The sequence below is a fragment of the Protopterus annectens genome, chromosome 6.part0, assembly GCF_019279795.1.
Source record: "Protopterus annectens isolate FY-2018-M chromosome 6.part0, PAN1.0, whole genome shotgun sequence".
In the NCBI taxonomy this organism is placed as follows: Eukaryota; Metazoa; Chordata; order Ceratodontiformes; family Protopteridae; genus Protopterus; species Protopterus annectens.
This window is the reverse complement of record NC_056737.1, coordinates 286,785,980-286,804,152: the sequence shown is the minus strand read 5'-3', so window position 1 is coordinate 286,804,152 and position 18,173 is coordinate 286,785,980. Positions and strand designations below refer to the sequence as shown.

The window sequence follows — 18,173 nt, the reverse complement described above, 5'->3', positions numbered from 1 at the left end:
CAAGAAATGCATCTTTATCCCCTTTAGGGAAAATGACATCTGCACTAATTATCACATTAATAACAAAGTACTAAGCATGCAATCAGTAGTGAGGGACTTGGGCACCAAGTCTGATAGCAACCTGACTTTTGACCACCACATTGCCTCCTTTGTACGGAAGGCTTTCTACATAGACCTCCTTATAAATCAGGGTATTCCATCCAGGAACAAGGAGGTCATAACATCCTTGTACTCCTTCCTTGTCAGACCCATTATTGAGTACAATGCCACCTTCAGCATGTACCTTGCCAAGCACATGCAGCAGCTGGAGAGACCACAGAGGTCCCTGACCAGGAAAATCCAGGGTCTCAAACACCTATCCTAAACAGATAAGCTAAAAGCCCTGTCACTCTACTCAGTCTCATACAGACTGCCTAGAGATGACCTTTGTCTGCCATACAGGGCCATCTCAGACCTAGCCTTGATGGAGTTGATGCATATCCGTAAGTCAAACTCCACTTGCGCAACTCACATGAAAGGCCTCAACCTGGTCTGTGACATTAATAGAACTTGTTGGGAGAAAAGATTTGTGTACCAAAGACTCTCCCATCTGCAGAATAAACTCCCTCTCCATGTCAAGCAGAGTACCTCTCTTGCCCTCTTTAAGAGGAACTTGGACGACTGGATGGGAAACAGAAAATACACCCCTGGAATCCCACCAGTGTCCCTGCTGGACAGGGGAAACCATGCTGACTTTGTGGGACATGGGCAAAATTCTTGGCTAGGCTTATAAGGGCCTCTGGGCCAATAGCCTGTTAACATCCTATGAACCTATGTATACATTTGCAACAGTTAAGATAGCAGAAGACAAAGTTAACAAAACAGGCTCTTTCTCCCAAATCCCTGTCTCCCAGTAATGAAGGATTCAGGTGGTTGCCACTCAATGTCACTACATGTGTGCCAGTACTGCTCACCATTCCAGCAAGCCAGGCATTGACCTTCAGCAATGAGCCATGATATATACCCAGAAGACATTCTCTGAAGTTCCTTTGAATGAAGAACAGGAAAATCCTGTTTTTCCTGATACACCAACCAGGAGCTCTACATGCTCAAGGACCTGGAGAAACCACAGCCACTCAATGAGGTCCATTCAAAAGTAAAATGGTAGCCCCATGATGACAGATATATATTTGTGAATCACATGTTGTGTAATGTAGTGCTGCTGTGCTGTGATGCTAGGACATAACTGTAACATGGTACTGTGGTGTTAAGATATGGCTAAACAGCTGCATGGCAGAGATACAGGTGCACACATGCCATATAAATGAGTCTATTGTTCACATTGTTCATGGTCATGGGATGTGCAAGGATACTGCTCCCATGTTTATACAGCACACTACACACCAGCTGCAAGTCACAGACAGTGGCATTAACCGGCTAAATTAGCATAACTGCCCCAAAAAGACACGCAGCCATTTTGTGCAGCACTGCTTGCAGTCATACAACTGTGAAAATGAAGGATTTCAGTAAATATTCTGTACACTTAGAGCTTTACTGAGTTAAGGAGGTTGTCCTACTAGGTAAAATACCCATAGAGGATTACAAGTCTTGTGGTAGTTGTCAGTGATACTGAGGCAGATGTGATGGGGTTTGCGGAACTGATGTATAACTGGCAACCTATTTCACTGGCATGGCAATGTACCATCTGCCTGTGGTTGGAGGGGTCTGCAAGCTATGAAAACTAGAAACCTTGAGAAAAACATGTTGCAAGAGGTATGGGATTCCATTGCCATATGTTACATGTAGCATCAGCTATAGCTAATAACCAGATGGATGACTAGGGGGAAGTCATGGCCATGGTTAACACCTATAAATGTAGGACAGGCTGTTCATAGCAATAACTGCAGGTGATAATCAGGAACCTAACTAAGGAGGGGAGGTCATGGCCATGGTTAACAATGTGGGTGAAGCTGTATATAGCAATAACTGCAGCTGATAATAAAGAAAATAATTAAGGAGGGGAGGTCTGGCCATGGTTAGCACCTGTAAATGTGGATGAGGCTGTATATCGTAATACCTGAAGCTGATAATCAGGAGCATACAGAGCTGGTGGCTGTGGCCATGGGCATGTTCATCCCATAGGCTATACACACCTACTGACTGACATGTCTCATGGACAGGTACTAGGATGGTCATGAGAAGGAGACAACAACTGTAAAGGATCATTAGCCACAAGAATAAAGTGCTACTGCAGGTTCAACATACAGATGGTATGCACCTCCTGGGCAAAGGTGCTGCAGATAAACATTACTGGAAAAATATATGTCAGAGATTGCTGGGAGTGAATATTGTGGATGGCTATAACTGGTCACTACAACAGGTGTCACATGTCACAGAGGGGTATTGGCATGATACTTTGTGGAAAGGGTAAGACCACCACAGAGGGTGAACCACTAATGCTTAAGAGGCTCTCCATAGTTGAGGAGTTTTTGTTCTTGCCCACTGGTGAGAGGAGAGTGGCTTGAATGTGGGAGCTGGGCTGCCACTGACTACCCTTGTGTTCATAAGGGGTACACTAAAATAGTACTATACATTACAGTACACTAGAGCACTCTCCACTGCATGTTTGAAGGGCATGATTAACCAAAGCCTATCTACTACTCAGTCGTCCTTACAAGCACCTTTAGTCTCCAACAGCAGCAAACTGTATGTCATTTAATGTCTGTTTATATATCCTAGTGGTATATATGCACACACACATATCTATAGCTATATAAATACAAACATATATATATATATATATATATATATATATATATATATATATATATATATATATATATATTTCAAATCAAAAGCACCAAAAAGAAAAAAATCAGAATCCTGAAAACTCAAAATCCTGAAAGCCCAAAATCCTGAAACTCAAATAATGCTAATATTTCACTATAAAACAATGACATCAGTATGTCTATTTTGTGTTTTCAGGATTTTGAGTGTCAGGATTTTGGGCTTTCAGGCTTATGATGTTTCAGGCTTCTGAATGGGAACCATATATATATATATATATATATATATATATATATATATATATATATATATATATATATAGGTCCCCTACGAAATCCTGAATGCACAGAATCCTGATGCCCAAAATACCGTGACGAAAAGCCCAAAACCCCACATTACCGAAACGTTGAAAGTGCGAAATTCAATATTGCGAAACTAATACATACATACAGCACACACACAAACATACACACACCCTCCCCCTATAACAAAACAAACCACCCTACACTAAAGATAAGCAGGGGGGCTTCACCCGCCTGCACCCCCCATGTGGGGGCTGTGCCCCTCACACCCCCCTACTTTATTATTCTAACTCCGAGATCGCACAAGCATATACGCAAGGCAAACTCACACCCATACATTACAGTCCCTCACACACACACACACACACACACACACACACACACACACACACACACACACACACACACACACACACACACACACACACACTTACATACACTAAAGCCCCTCACAATCACACTTACACACACATACTTACCTGAACCGCAACATCAGAAGCGCTAACTCAAAATCCCTTAACATCGGGATTTTGAATTTCGTGCTTCTGGTCTTTCGGTAATGTGGGGTTTCTGGCTTTCTCTCTTGGTGTTTTGGGCGTCGGCATTCTGTGCATTCGGGATTTTGTAGGGGGACCCATATATACACATATATAGATGTATATACACACACACACACACACACACACACACACGTGAACAAATAAGCTCCAATATGAATGGCACAGGGGATGAAACTGGTATCATCTGTATTCATGCTTTCACAGTTTCCGCTGGCAGAGTGTCCCACACAACACGACAACATAGCCCTATATCATCAGTGCATTTGTGGGTGCTTATGCAAGTGAAATAGTCCAATGGTACAATGGCACTATCTGTAACAAAAAAGGGAAAAGGTAATGCACATCCACCATTACAAAGGCCTCTTTAGAGATAGAGATTGATCACAAAGCATCAGAACACCTTATATCTGATAGTATTTTATGCTCTTCACCTGTATCCCTAGGATGCAAAGCATCTGACATGTGGACCATTTCTGAGATGCATATATTCACTGTATGGGTGAAACATGGGAGGTCACATTACTGCTTTGTTTCCAGCTGTGGTGCTGATGACTTCAAAGCAAGGAGTGCAATAGAAAGCAGTTGACTATAATTTGCAAACTGAACTGTAGTTGGCTATATTATGGCTATATTATGGCAAGTCAATGACATTGACCTGTGATCATCATCAGCTTGGGTCAGTATCTTCTCATCAGCTAACTGCCTCAGTACTTATTCATTCTGGCCAGTTTGACTATATTGATATTAAATGCTGACTGCAATCAACAGGGCCTGCCATAGATGAAATGGAGTTGTAGGCAAAAGACTCCACTGGCATGCCATGTTGCACTCTGGTTCTTCCTGCAATCCCCACATTCACACTCTTTGCCTTCCTTCATCTCATTCTCACTTCATCTTGACAGATTACTTCTTTCTAATCACTTTTTCACTCTTTGGCTTATCCTTCGACTTCTTCCTTATTCCTTTCAACAGATATTAAATGGCCAAAACTGCAGTATAATAACCATAGTAGAAGTAACTGAATTAAGAAAGGGGTATTGGGTCACTAGGCTTCCAAATGTCATAGAGTTCAAGATGTTCCAAAGTGCATTTTAAAGCTGCTTTCCAACCTTTTGATCCAATGATTGCTTAAAAAGAAATCATGAATAATGAAAGGAATTCAATCTTGTGTTTTCCTCTTTTTTTTCAAGGAAGAAATAAGTTGTGTCCAAAGCTTAATAATAAAGGCTGACAACACAGTAGTTTCCCTTAAACTGGTAAGACTGTGTATGAAGATATATTAGTAGTATCTAGGAGTAGTGCCCACCTCCTTATCACCTCCATTTACTGTGTATCCATCTGGTATTAAATTGAAATCAAAGTGAAAAAAACAAATGACCATAGTTGTACATTTGAGGTTGTAGCTGTCCTGTAAATACACAGCATGCCTTCTCATCCCTAGCATCAAATGTCTGAGTGCCTCTTTGATGTTAGGCCAGGAAAAAAGTGAATGAACAAATCGCTACAGTAATATATTGCAACTTGTTGCTAGCAGATTTATATGCACAGCATGCCTCCCTAAACCTAACTCAACATACACCTACACTAACATGCAACTGCATACATGTCTGAGATCTGACTGCTTCTAAAGTCCACTGCTTTTAGACAAGATATAGTGAGCTTTGATTGTAAGGAAATTGTCATAAGTAATGACCATACTGTCAGCAGTCCCCAAATAAGGTATAGTGATCATTTGCACACATATCTGAGCATGGATAGCTTTAGACTAGACAGAGGTTAAAAGTAGACCCCTTATTAAGACTGTGTCAAAATCCCTTTGTACAGCTGAGGGTCTAGTGAAAGAAATCAAAGCATCTGAATAAAATACACAGAAATCAACAGAAAGGACATGCAGACTCCAAAAAAAAGAATCACAGCCAAGAACTAAACCAGAAAATCAAGGGTTGTGAGATGGTACTGCTACTCACTGTGCCAGTTTGATAACACTCATACATACATCCGGACAGACTATTACAGATAGCCACTGAATGTGTACAATGCTAATGCCATACTATGATGGAAATTGAAAGAAATTATAGCTAGCTTGTTACTTTGAGATACACTGCGGCACCACCTACACAAAATCAATGTCATACGCAGATAACCCTTGTACCCAACAATTATGGATATTTCTGTGAATATGTACAGCTCAGATTTCTGACTGTGATAAAATAATGGCAACAGTAATGTATTTTAATTTTGGTTCACACAAACAGGAAAGTATTCCAACTTGCTTCTCACAAACATGCAATAGTTTTGCAAAACCAGAATAATGACTATTTAACATAAACAACTGAATTCAGGGCCAGGCACTTCCATCCACAGACAGCCTCATTCCCAGCAATTATAGCTATTTTGTTGACTGTATACACCTCAAATGTCTGATTGTCATAAAAATGGCCACAGTAATATATGCCAACTTTTTTCATGGGAACAGTAGTCACAGTAATGTATCCTCAAAGTTCAAAAGTCTCCACCTCCCAGAGAAAAATGTGCCTTGAAATCTGACATCTTACCTATGATAGAATATCATTTCTTCATGTTTTCATTATTTTCATTTGAAATATTTTACTAACATCCTTGCAGACTGCACCAACCATAGGCAGGTTGCATACTTATGCATCTATTACTGAAAATGCTACATAAACATTAATGAGTGTCAACTACTGATTGTTTTTTAGTACCATCTGTTTCCATTTTACTCTGTTTTATTGATAATGGTATCTCATCTTATGTGCTTCTTGCATCACCCTCACATATCTTCCTTTGTTATGATTTCTAAATCCTCTTTTTATTTTGGAAGAACACAGCTTTCTTATTTTACCCACAGCTTTTCTCCTAACTATATGCAGTATTTCATCCATTGTATAATCCTCTCCTCTGCCATTCTCATTAAAGGCATCTGAACCGACTGCCACACTATAATAACTGTAGTGTCATATGCCAATGCAAAACATTTACCCTTTGATCTAGGTCTAAACCTTGGGTCTTCTATCCCTATAATTTACTTTGTACTTTCTCTATCAAATTATTAAATGTTGCTTGTCAGGAGTCCTCATAAGTACATTTTAACCATATCGTAGGTACTTTGTTTTTTTTTTTCTCACTTCTCTTAGTAAGTTCTGCAATGTCACTCCCTGCCTCCCTTCCTTATACTGATCCCCAATAGCTTAATTTTAGACTCATTTTTTGGATTCATGTCTATTCGTCAAGGGCAGTTTTGGAGAATACAAAAAACCCTAAAAATCAGTTAATTGAAACCAACTACTGTTAACATTATTTTTATTTTTTTTTTTTGCAGTGATCGAGCCCCCCCTATGCCCACACCCATGAAGGATGACAACTGTGAAGGCTGCCAGCCTAGCCAGATAGAATTTTATAGATAATTCTATCATTTGTAAATATTAATGTAAGACACAGGCTTGTTGTCTTAAATGGAAAAAACTGCTATTAGATATGGAATTGAAAAAAATGTAACAACAGTACACTCTACTGGCAGAAAGCTGATCAAGTAAAGCATGTTGTTACCCTTTGATCTAAAAATGGATCCAGTCTGGCTAGATGAAGACATTCTTTCTATTGTTTTAACCAAGAGTTAGATTGCTAGATTTAAACATGCAAATGTATTTTTATTGCTCTGCTTCCTGACCAGCTGCAAGATAATAAAAGGAGATGTTACAAATATAAATGCAGTCTCTGTTAGCCTAGGAATCCAGGGAAGTGTGAAGAATGATGTAATGTGTAGCCTGGGAACCCCAGGAAAGTGTGAAGAATGATGTAATGTGAATCAGAACTGCAATTTTAATTTAAACAAAGAGAACCAGAGATTATTAAGCATTTTTGTCTTGACCAACCAACTCATCAGCATTCTGCCTGTTATGTAAGTTATCTTAGAATTGTGTTTTCTTTTAGAAATAGCTAGGAACTAGAAAGATTAGACTAAGCGTTTTTCTGTGATGTCAGAACTGTACTACTGAATTATTTTAAGTATTTCTCTGTAATCTCTGAACTATTGACTAGCACTGTATAGTAAGAAGTATTGTCTTGTGTTTTTATTATTTATTATTAAATAGTTTTAAAACTTTCAGCTGTGGCTGTTTTGTGTAGAGATAATTTAAGCTCTAGAGTACATTGCATATTTATAGTGATTACTGTACCAAGCCACTCTAATAAGCCTTGACTGTTTAGTCATACTACCAATTGGATAATAATATTGCACAGTAATAATTGGACACCCTTTTAAGGGCCTTTGAGCAGCTGATAAATATTAGCTGGGTCATGGCAGACGGTACTACCGTATAGTCTGGGTGATAGGGGCACAGCTGGAGAACCTGTGCCAGCCTTTCCCAGGAGTGTCTGTGTGGTTATATAAGCTGTTATCTCAAAGTGTGTGTGTGTGTGTCAGCTACTTGGGAAGGGACATGAAGCACTAGTTGGACAGAGAGGGTGCTGGAGGTTTTAGCTTGCCCAGCTAGGCTGAGATCTGGACCCTATAGTTGTGCCAGTAGGGAGTCTTATTGGGGACCTGGAGAGCAAGAGATTGACCAGACCCAGACTGACTGTGATCTCTGTGTGCTCTTAAGGGAAATTGCACTTTACTGTGTGTATTTGTTATCCTTTCTTCATATATGAGACACCCTCTCTGGTGTTAGTGGTGAGGATTAAGGCTCCTTGATTCTGGGCCAGGGCACGGGCTTCACAACAACCCCTGGAATTATATATATATCAACTCTGAGGCCACACAATAGTGGAGAACAAGGCAATCTCCACTGTCAACAAAAGTGGTTTCAGCAAACTGCCTTTGATTTCTTTGCATTGGTCAAAACTACCTTCAAAGAGATGACATGCTCCCTATATTTTATAACATGAGAACTTCCTAAACTCCCTTAACACATCATACACCTCTTGCATGATCTGGGCCAGCTTTAACAGCATCAATATAATATTGTATGTGTATAACACAATCTTCAATTCTAGATTCCCCCATATAGAACTTTCTATCTCTGATTACCAAATCAAACTAGCTACCAAACTGAGATATAATGCAAACTGTTGGCCACACTGGACAGCGTTTTCAGGTTCCAGTAGTAAGGGAGAAAGTCTATGAGAGTTGTCCATTATTTTTATGCTATGTTTCACCCCCTGATATATGTTAAACAATAAAACTATGATCCTCTGAGGGAATTCATTTTGACCAATACTTCAAAGATGCAAGTCCAGTCTACCCTGCTGAAAACTTTTGCAGCATCCCATGACACTAATGCTACTTCCTTTGTCCTTTTATTTGCATCATTATAATGTTAAATGTCTTTCTCACACATATATACCCACATTCATCTTGGTTAATTATTAGTATCAGCAGATTAGTGAGCCTACCTGCAATTATTCTCAAGAGAATACTTTGTAATTATGGTTTATAAAGTAATTAGGCAATAGGAGCTCATCTCCTCAATAATTGTTCCTTCCTTAGACAACACTACAACTACTATATTTTTTTACGGGCGGGATCTTCCTTTTATCAGCTGGTTAAACTGTTTTAAATAAATCCAAATGGCTGTCTCCTGTCCTCTTGCAATTTCCAAAATTCTATTGGAATCCTATCTCTTCCTGTGGATTTCACTCTTTTTAACCTTTTCATCATCTCTTGGTCTTCTTGCTTTGAAATTTAAAACATTGCCTGTTCCCCCTGCATTCCTGAAATCTCTAGTAGCTGAATTATGTCTATGAAGTCTTTCATTTCTTCCTGCTTATTATCTGAAGGTTCTGCACCCTGAAATAGGTCTCCAAAATAACTTGCAAATGCCTGGACTGTCTTTCGTTGATCATCTAAGATGGGGCCCCCTCTTCCCTTGCTGACCAGCCAAATAGCTCACTCTAGTTTCTATTGCCTTTGCTTTGCTGACAACACTCTTAAAGTCACTGTGTTATTCTGAGCATTAAGATCATTCACAGCAGTACTCTGTGCCATTATTATTCTGTTATCATCCATTAGTTGGACCTCTTCCAGAAATTTCCTTTGTACTTGTTCTTTTTCTTTTGTTAATATGTCCCTCCTGAATTGTAATTTCCTTGTTGTCCTCCATTAACAGTTTTCTTTTTCCCTATTCCTTTTTTGTACCTATTTATGTTCTTGCCTGTAACTCACTTTTACACTCTCCAGTTCTCTTGCCAAGATTATATCCATATCTGCAATTAATTCTTGCACTTTGTCCTTACAGAAAACATTTTACCCTTCAATAAGTACTTAAGGAAGCAGCAGTGTTGCAACAAAAACCATTGGCTACCTGCCTTGTAATTGTAATTTGAATATTGTGTGGTCTGACTGATGTATCGGTCCCACAGCTAATCCCACCACTTCCCTTTTGTGCTCTTTAGTTATATAGATCCTATTTGATTAGAACTAAAACTTTAATTTCATTCTATAATCCATAAAGCCACAATGATACCATGCCCTATTCACTTCCAACATATCCATCTGATACAGCATTCTGCCTAAATCTTTTACCACTTTCTCTTTTCTAGTCAGCGTTAGGTTGTTTCTTCTCCTTGGCCCCACATCTAATCCTACCACTTTTCCTTTCTGCTCTTTAATTATATAGATTCTGTCTAACTGGAATCAACACTATCATTTCACTCTATAATCCTTAAAACCATGTTGATACCATACCTTGTTCATTTCTCACACACCCACCATACCATTCCATACCATACCATACCATACCATACCATACCATACCATACCATACATTGTAACTAACCATTTTCCATTCTCTTTGTTTGACTTAGTCAGTCTTAGGTTCTTTCTTCTCTTTGGTACAGCATTTAAATTAAATGTCACATTGCAGTCACCTGCTACTACTACTAATCCTTCCTGGAATTGCATAAGTTTTACTATCAGTGTTCTTATCAAGCAGAATTTAGCACTCAGAGGAATGTATATTGAAAAAGAGGTCAAAAGAATCCCTCTGTATCTCCACCTCCACCTTTAGTTCTAGATCTTCTTGTGCTTCTTTCATGATTTTCTAACACTTCTATTTCCTCTAAACCTAACCTCTTGTCTGCTAATAATATCACTCCTCTCCTTCTCACTCCTTTATACGTAGAGGTGGTTAAGATTCAATACCATCCTTTCCATCTTGTCATGCTTCTTCAAACATAAATACATTTCCAACAATGGTATTATGTTACCACCACTTTTAATGGTTGCATTAATTATCCATTCTCTTTTTATAGGGCTTGTTACTCCATTAACATTCATTGTTATAATATTACATTCACCCTTCATCTATTGCCACTGTCCACATCTTCATTCCCATTCTTGTTTCATTCTGTCTGCTTTTTCACTCCCTCTGAATAATAACATGCTGCTTATTCAACACCTTCTGTTCTAATGGCCATTTTCCCCACTGCTCCTTTTCTGCTTTTCATGTTTCCTGTTTTAATGCCATTCTCACCCTTTGTCCTTTCTAACTTCATGTATTGCTTTAAATGTGCTATCCATTCAGCTTTAGTGTTAACTTTGTTAAATTTGATGGCTTTAACCTGCCAGTAATGAGACTAATGGATCTAACTTTGTTCAATAAACTAGAAACAACAAATGGTTACAAATAAAAACTACACATCCTAGGCAAGTTTATCATGCCTTAGTTTGGTTATGGACAGTATGTCCCACACCCCCCACAGCTAGTTGGTGGTTATAGCTTGGGATCTATTGGGACATTCTTCTTTCAGTGCCCCCCACTCATTCCCAAGTAAGCACTGCTTGTTATGCAATAATATCACCCCCTTAGACTTGCCTAATGGGGTGGAACGTGTGGGACCAGCCCTTCAGTATAATTAAGTGTTTTACTTAAACAATATGCTCTATTCATTTTTCTTGAATTTTCCTTCATATTGATTGCAGATCATGGTCTCTCCTCCTACACTCTCATTCTTTTGTGCATACTGTTTTATAAGGTAACCAATAACATGCTGCATGTACTTGTTCCTACTTACTCACCTTCAGCTTAATAAACTTACTTTTGCTTCCCACACATGGTTGTGCCAAATTTTATTCTGTTCTATCAGCTTACCTACTAATGTCTACATTATTTTCTGCCAGTACACTGCTCCCATTTGCTTTGTACACTTCATTATGCACCACCCTTAGTTAATTTTTTTTCAATAGCACTTAATAAACTGTAAAATAAGTTTAAGGAATGTGAACTAAGTAAAATGACACCTGGTTAACCTGGTACACATTTAAGGCTCACTTGAGAGAGCCAGTGATAAGTGCTACTGTCTCAGTATCCTGTTATGTTTGCAGTGACAGTAACATGATTTGTTTCAGTCAAAATGTTTGACTTCCTGAAAAAAAGAAGAGGTTTTGCAGTTCTATGATCTAGCTGGTCATTGGTTCCTGATAACTGCTACTCTCCTGCTGAAGTCCCTTATGGAGCTTTCTGTTGTGTCTGGTGTGAATAATTTTGGGTGTAAATTCCAATATATTTATTTAATTGCCCTTGACAAGTCGGTTTTGATGATCACTTGATAAAATAACCTGTACCTCAGTCCTTTAATTTTGCAAAGTCTCTGTAATGGGATGAACAATAATAATTTTTTTGAGTAGGCACCAAATAGTCCATATAATTAACTTTGCCACTGTCTTTAGATCTGTAATAGTACATTTTCCTTAAGCAGGAAAGTGGAAAAGCACATTATGAGCTGGCCATGGTGGTCTTTGAGCTGAGCTCCTTTGATTTCAAGTGGTACAATACACTCAGGCAATTATTATCATGGCTTCCAAAATCTGGGTGCACAGCAAAAGTTGCTTGTTGATATAACCCTAGAAGTCTCTACTCCAGACCCTTGGGTGGTCCTGTTACTTCACATTCTTACACCTTTGCTCAATGTTCTTTACCTACCACCATGGCATCCAAGAGCTCTAACTTCTGTCACATCCACTTTAACTTTTAAGCCTTTTTTTTTGGACTAACAATTGCAAGATATATGTATCTTCATTGACTACTTCTGTAACCTCCTAAATATAAGGAACAATCCCAAAGGATGTAGCAGCAAACCAAATACCAATAAAAATAATATACCACCACACTGGCCGAACAATAAAGGAAACCACCCGAAGTTAACAAAGACCACAGTTTATTGCCACTTTTGTCTCCAAGATGAAGTCTCCTGGAGATGAAAGTGACAATAAACTGTGGTCTTTGCTAACTTCTGGTGGGTTCCTTTATTGTTTGGCCAGTGTGGTGGTATATTATTTTAATTAAACTCCTAAATATGTTTACTCATTTCATTTATGAAATCTTAGAATTTACTATTTTATTTTCTTATCTTCCACAAAAATATCTTTGAAAATAACTTATTTTTCCCTCTGTTCACTGCATATGCCATCATGCATGAGTCTGTTGTACTTCTCTTTCTGATTAACCGTTCTAACTCTCTGATGTCTTTCTCACATCCATCCTTGTGCTGCAAATAATTTTAATAGTTAATACACTCTCAGGGTTCTTAATATTTAGAACTGGTGCTATTTTTGACAACTAATCTCTTTTAGGGGGGAACAGCAGAGAACCCACCCTTATTCTTGTGCTGCATCACCAGAAGTCCGATAACATGACATTTTCATGACAATACAGCATGTAAACATATAAAAGGTACTACAGTTCAAGATACATTTGTCCACAGTTAATGCATTTAACATGCAATATCCTGCATTAAATTACTAAAGCAAATTGTAAATGTATTCAACGTAAACAGTGTAGAATTAATAAGAACAGTTACGCAGTGTAAAGTTTCTAGATTCGACTAGGATTGGTTTGTATTTAAGTGAAAAAGTGGTTGATATGATAAAGCTTAGGGAGTATTAGATAGAGAGGGCAAGTGAGAGAAGTAGAGGTACCTATGAAAAAACAAAATGTTTTTTCTTTTGCTCCTTTCGGTCCCAATATGTGTAGATCATCAGCTCTTCTCCAAAATCAATAATCCCATTCATTCTCTATCGCTGGGGTATGAGGGGTATAAAGGGCAAAACCTGAGATACCATAATTCAGCCACTCACTAGGGATAGTTCAAGAATTTTTTATGCCTTAATCCCTAAACTCACCAAGCAAAGTGTTGGGGGGGACATAAAATGAGTTTTGGGCAGAGGCTATCTTATTATTTCTGCATAGGGGTTTTCTCAGCAATTAACTCTGTCCCTCCCTGTGAGGCATGACCAGCAGTTTCCCTGGGCTCTGCCCAGGAAATCTCATCATATAGTGTGTGTCTAAATATGCACAACCTTCGCCACCACCCTCTGAGAGAGGTGAGTGGTTCACACCCCTTTACTGCTCTCTCTCCCTGCCTGGCTCATTTAGTGTCAGGGAAATTAACTGAACTCTGGTCACCCAGGTCCATACCTGTCAACCTCTCAGAGCAAGAGATTTCAGCAAAGCCATAAATAACAGGGGGACAAAGGCCCAAAAATAGGGCCAATTTTTAAATATTACTGTTATAAACTTAGAAAGTAAATGGAATGACAAGTTATGCAATAGCATGCATTTTCTAAAGAGTATGAAATCTGAAACTCAAATGTCTGTCATTATTTTCTCACTTAAAACTTCAATGATTTGCCAACGGTTTGCTAGAAAACCACAATTTTATAAAAAATGGATAAAAAAATATGAGGCAAAAATATGGACATTCTGCGAAAAATCTGCTCAGATGAGAGGTGTGCCTGTGCTGCATTTAGGTCTCCATCCTCCTGTATTATGGAGTCTGGCAAGTAGGGGAATGTATTTTAATGTTTGTACACAAAACATGAGATAGTAGGAGACTTAATGACAAAGAGTAATGCAGATGTAGTTCTGCTGAGTAACTATTTGCTAGAACAAATTAATTTAACAACATTAAATAATGTGGAAATGCTACAGAATATAGTGCCACATCCTAAATAAATAGCACCTGCTATTGCTACTGATTATAGGTCCTTAAAACATTTGTTTTTTAGCCAGATTTATGGAGAATCTAATGTACTCACAGATACTACATTGTGTGCAAAAACATCTTTTATCAGAAAAGCAGTGTAGTTTTCAGCTGAAATACAGTACTTTAACAGCTACCTTTTCTCTTACTAATTACATTTTCATGAATATTGAGAAAAGAACAATGGATCGGTGCTATATTTTTATATCTAAGTGCACCTCCTGAAGAGTTAATCATAACCTGCTACTTAATAAAATCAGTGAGACTGACTTTCCCAGAAGTACTTTACTGGTATTTAAATTCTCTCTCTCTAACACTGTCTAACAGATCCATTTCAGTACTTGGCTAAACTTCCTGTTTTGAAATGAGCACTTTATCCAAAGGAGTGCCTCTGGGAAGTATCACTTTTCTAGTTTGTTGACGATATGAGAAATTAGTTTGCTGAGAATAACTCTATCAAGACTGAATAATTTGAGGTGAAGGGTAAGTGGTTGTGGTTTGTATGTGTAGTCTGTTTTTTGAAAATGTTCTTTGATTATTTTAGTGGCGGATTTGAAGTAGAACTGGGATGCTGTACTTTATGCAATAGGGTAGAGGGGGTTGTTTGTTGGAGGGTAGTAATGCAGGAGTTGCCAGGCAATGGAGGATGACAAATGGCGACCTTAATGTCAGTAAGCAAATTGGAAGCTTGAGTGATTTCATCTACAATGACGTGCCGATTGATTTTAACATCCATCTTAACTACCACCACTTTAAGTAGATGGCATCTCATTTTCTCAATTTATCTAAATAACAGTACCACAGTAGTGTAACACCCCATAAGCTGTAATGGAGTGTCAGTATTCAAGTGTGAGCCCATGCTCCTCATGTGATGCATTAGCACCAATGACAGGCATAACCTACTGAGCTACAGTGCCACAAAGCTGTATACTGTAAATATGAATGTGAAGAGATGCATTTATTGTTGAACTTAACTGACTTGTATCTCGCTGTCTATATCTTTCCTACTCATGGACAATGAAAGGACATTGAGGTAGAGCTTGTCTTTCAGTTACTCTATGACTGAGAGAGTAGTATAATAATAAAAAACCTTGCTTGTAAACTGTATTTGAATGGATTTGCAGAGGTCACTTCTGTGAGCAATAAATGTATTACTGCAGCACAGAAAGTACATTTTTCTGGAAAAGGTAATAATGGAGGTTCTTTTCTGCCTTAAAAACATAATCAATTGAATGTCAAAGGGTTCTTCTTTATGGCATTATCTCACTTTATATGTACTGTTAAAAGATATGGTGCTTGCAAAGACTTCTAACTCATCTAACACTGTATGACATGTCACTGTCCTGTCCCTTTAGCATAATGGTGAACTAGGTTTGGAAAGATGATTGGGACCTGGGTGTCAGAATCATGTGGGGTGATTGCCATGGTTATGGCAGCACTGTAACCATGGCAACCACCCCACATGGTTACAGCAGTGATGCTGAGCAGAGAAGAAATGCACTTCAGTTTTGAGGTGCACAGATTCTTGCCATGAGTGAAGGAAAATCCTGCTGCACAGAGTGATGCCTTAGATTATGAAACCCACTAAATGTATACATAGCAGTGTCATGTAGTTACAGACAGGACATTCAGGGAGCAAATAAAAAAAAAACAGTTTTATCTTTTTTAATGTAATGTACAGTGAGGTTGTGATGTTACTGTCTCACAATCTAAAAAGAAGACAATTGACATAGGGCATGAATTGAAAAAGATAAAAAAATGCTTATGTGATGTGACACAGAAAAGTAACTGGATTCATCTGCACTGAAACTGGTATGCATACATTTACATTACTGGATGAAATAAGCACATTATTAAATGGTTTTAATGCATACATTATATGAGATGGAATGTTCTCCTGGCATATACCCAGTGTGTTTCTTTTGCAGTGTGTGTTTTTGTGTGGATTTGTATATGTATCATATGTACCTCAATGTGTATATGGATGACTATCTGTCAGTAAATATTTACAATTCTCTCCATATACATGTGTGTTATGTTTGGAGTTATAGCATGTTTGATTATTGAAGGTGTGTGTGTGATCTGCATGGGGGTGTTGAGGTTTGCTGATTGAGTATTGTTCACTGATGGTGGTTTTACCCTTATTTTTTCCTTTTTGAAAGGTCCTAGTACCACATGTCAAGAAGACTCGTGCATGAACCAGGGCATTTGCATCCAACAGTGGGAAGGCTACACCTGTGACTGTTCTATGACCTCGTATTCAGGCACCCACTGCAACGACCGTGAGTACCATCCCTTTTTTTTATTAACATACATTAAGACACCCACTGCAATGACTGTGAGTACCAGCCCTTTTTATTAACATCCATTAAGGCACCCACTACAATGACCATGACTGCCAGCCCTTTTTTATTAACATATATTAATTACCCACATTGCAAAACATTTTAAGGTTCAATCGCCAATGTGCACAGTCAAGTTAGGTGGCCAGTTTGAACTAGGCCCAAAAAGAGATTAGGCATTAGTTATAGGACTTAAGATAACTGTGAAGGTTTCCCTGCTAAATAGGTCATGTGCCTCTCATGTAAAACAGAAGCTTTGTATTGGACAGATTGCCGCATTATTACATTATAATGCATTGTTTTTTGTTTTTTGTTTTTTTTTACACTGCACAGGATTATTTAAACCAAAGTCAAAGCTGACCTGCCGTGTTACATGTTTATATTTGTTTAATTTCCTGTGTAGAGAGATACATTGAAACTTTTCTTAATGATGGCTAAAACAATACCTGATTATTCTCATTATATGATCCCTTTTGGAGTAGACATCATGAGCTATGACTCTTATGAGCACGAGAACAATGTTTTACACAGCGTGGGTATGTTATTTGTACTTTTGTCTTGCACTGTGTATGCTTCTAAAGAAGGAACTGGTCTACAATCCTGAAGGAGGACAAACATCCCTAATAAATTAGTATTAGGTGACTGATAAAGTTTCACTGGGAGTGACTGATATAATAGTTTTGCTGGGTATGAAAAGGAACTGCTAAAAGTTAAGTCAGCAATGGTCAGCTGTATGGGTGGGGCAGAGGAAGAAATGATTAACAGGTGCCTTTTAAAACAAAAGCATCTGAATAAGGCTTGTCCAAAGAAGTGCATAAGATGGGCATATAGTTCTACTAATTTAGAAAGAGCAGGGTTCTAGGAAAATTTCAAAATAAAAAAGTGGGATAACATCTCATGGCAGTTATCCCAGAAATGAGAAGAAATTACTGGGGCAGTTAATAACACTACTGTTTAATTTTTATCAGTAACATATTATAGTCAGGGAATCAGAGAGCTGCACAAGAATTTCATTGAGAAAAATGTGGAATGAATTGTTTTGGAAAGATTATTTAAGTAGAAACTTACCTTGGGAATGTCACAAGTTAATATCAAGGATATATCACACCTGATACAGACCTCTAACAGGGTAGTTGAGGTAGCAGACCGGAAACAATTAGTGGGCATATCCTTTGTGGGCTGTAACAAGTGGCTTTTTTCTG

General features: G+C 38.3%; 1 protein-coding gene across 1 annotated transcript in view; it reads left to right on the top strand.

Annotated features, from left to right (window-relative positions):
• The window catches only part of LOC122803823 (neurexin-3-like), a 2,450,564-nt gene that overhangs the window by 2,420,131 nt on the left and 12,260 nt on the right, over positions 1 to 18,173 (top strand). The window contains exons 18-19 of the mRNA XM_044073508.1: positions 16,792 to 16,967; positions 17,375 to 17,507. Of these exons, the coding sequence (XP_043929443.1) occupies positions 16,792 to 16,967; positions 17,375 to 17,507 (309 nt within the window). The remainder of the gene's footprint in view (positions 1 to 16,791; positions 16,968 to 17,374; positions 17,508 to 18,173) is intronic.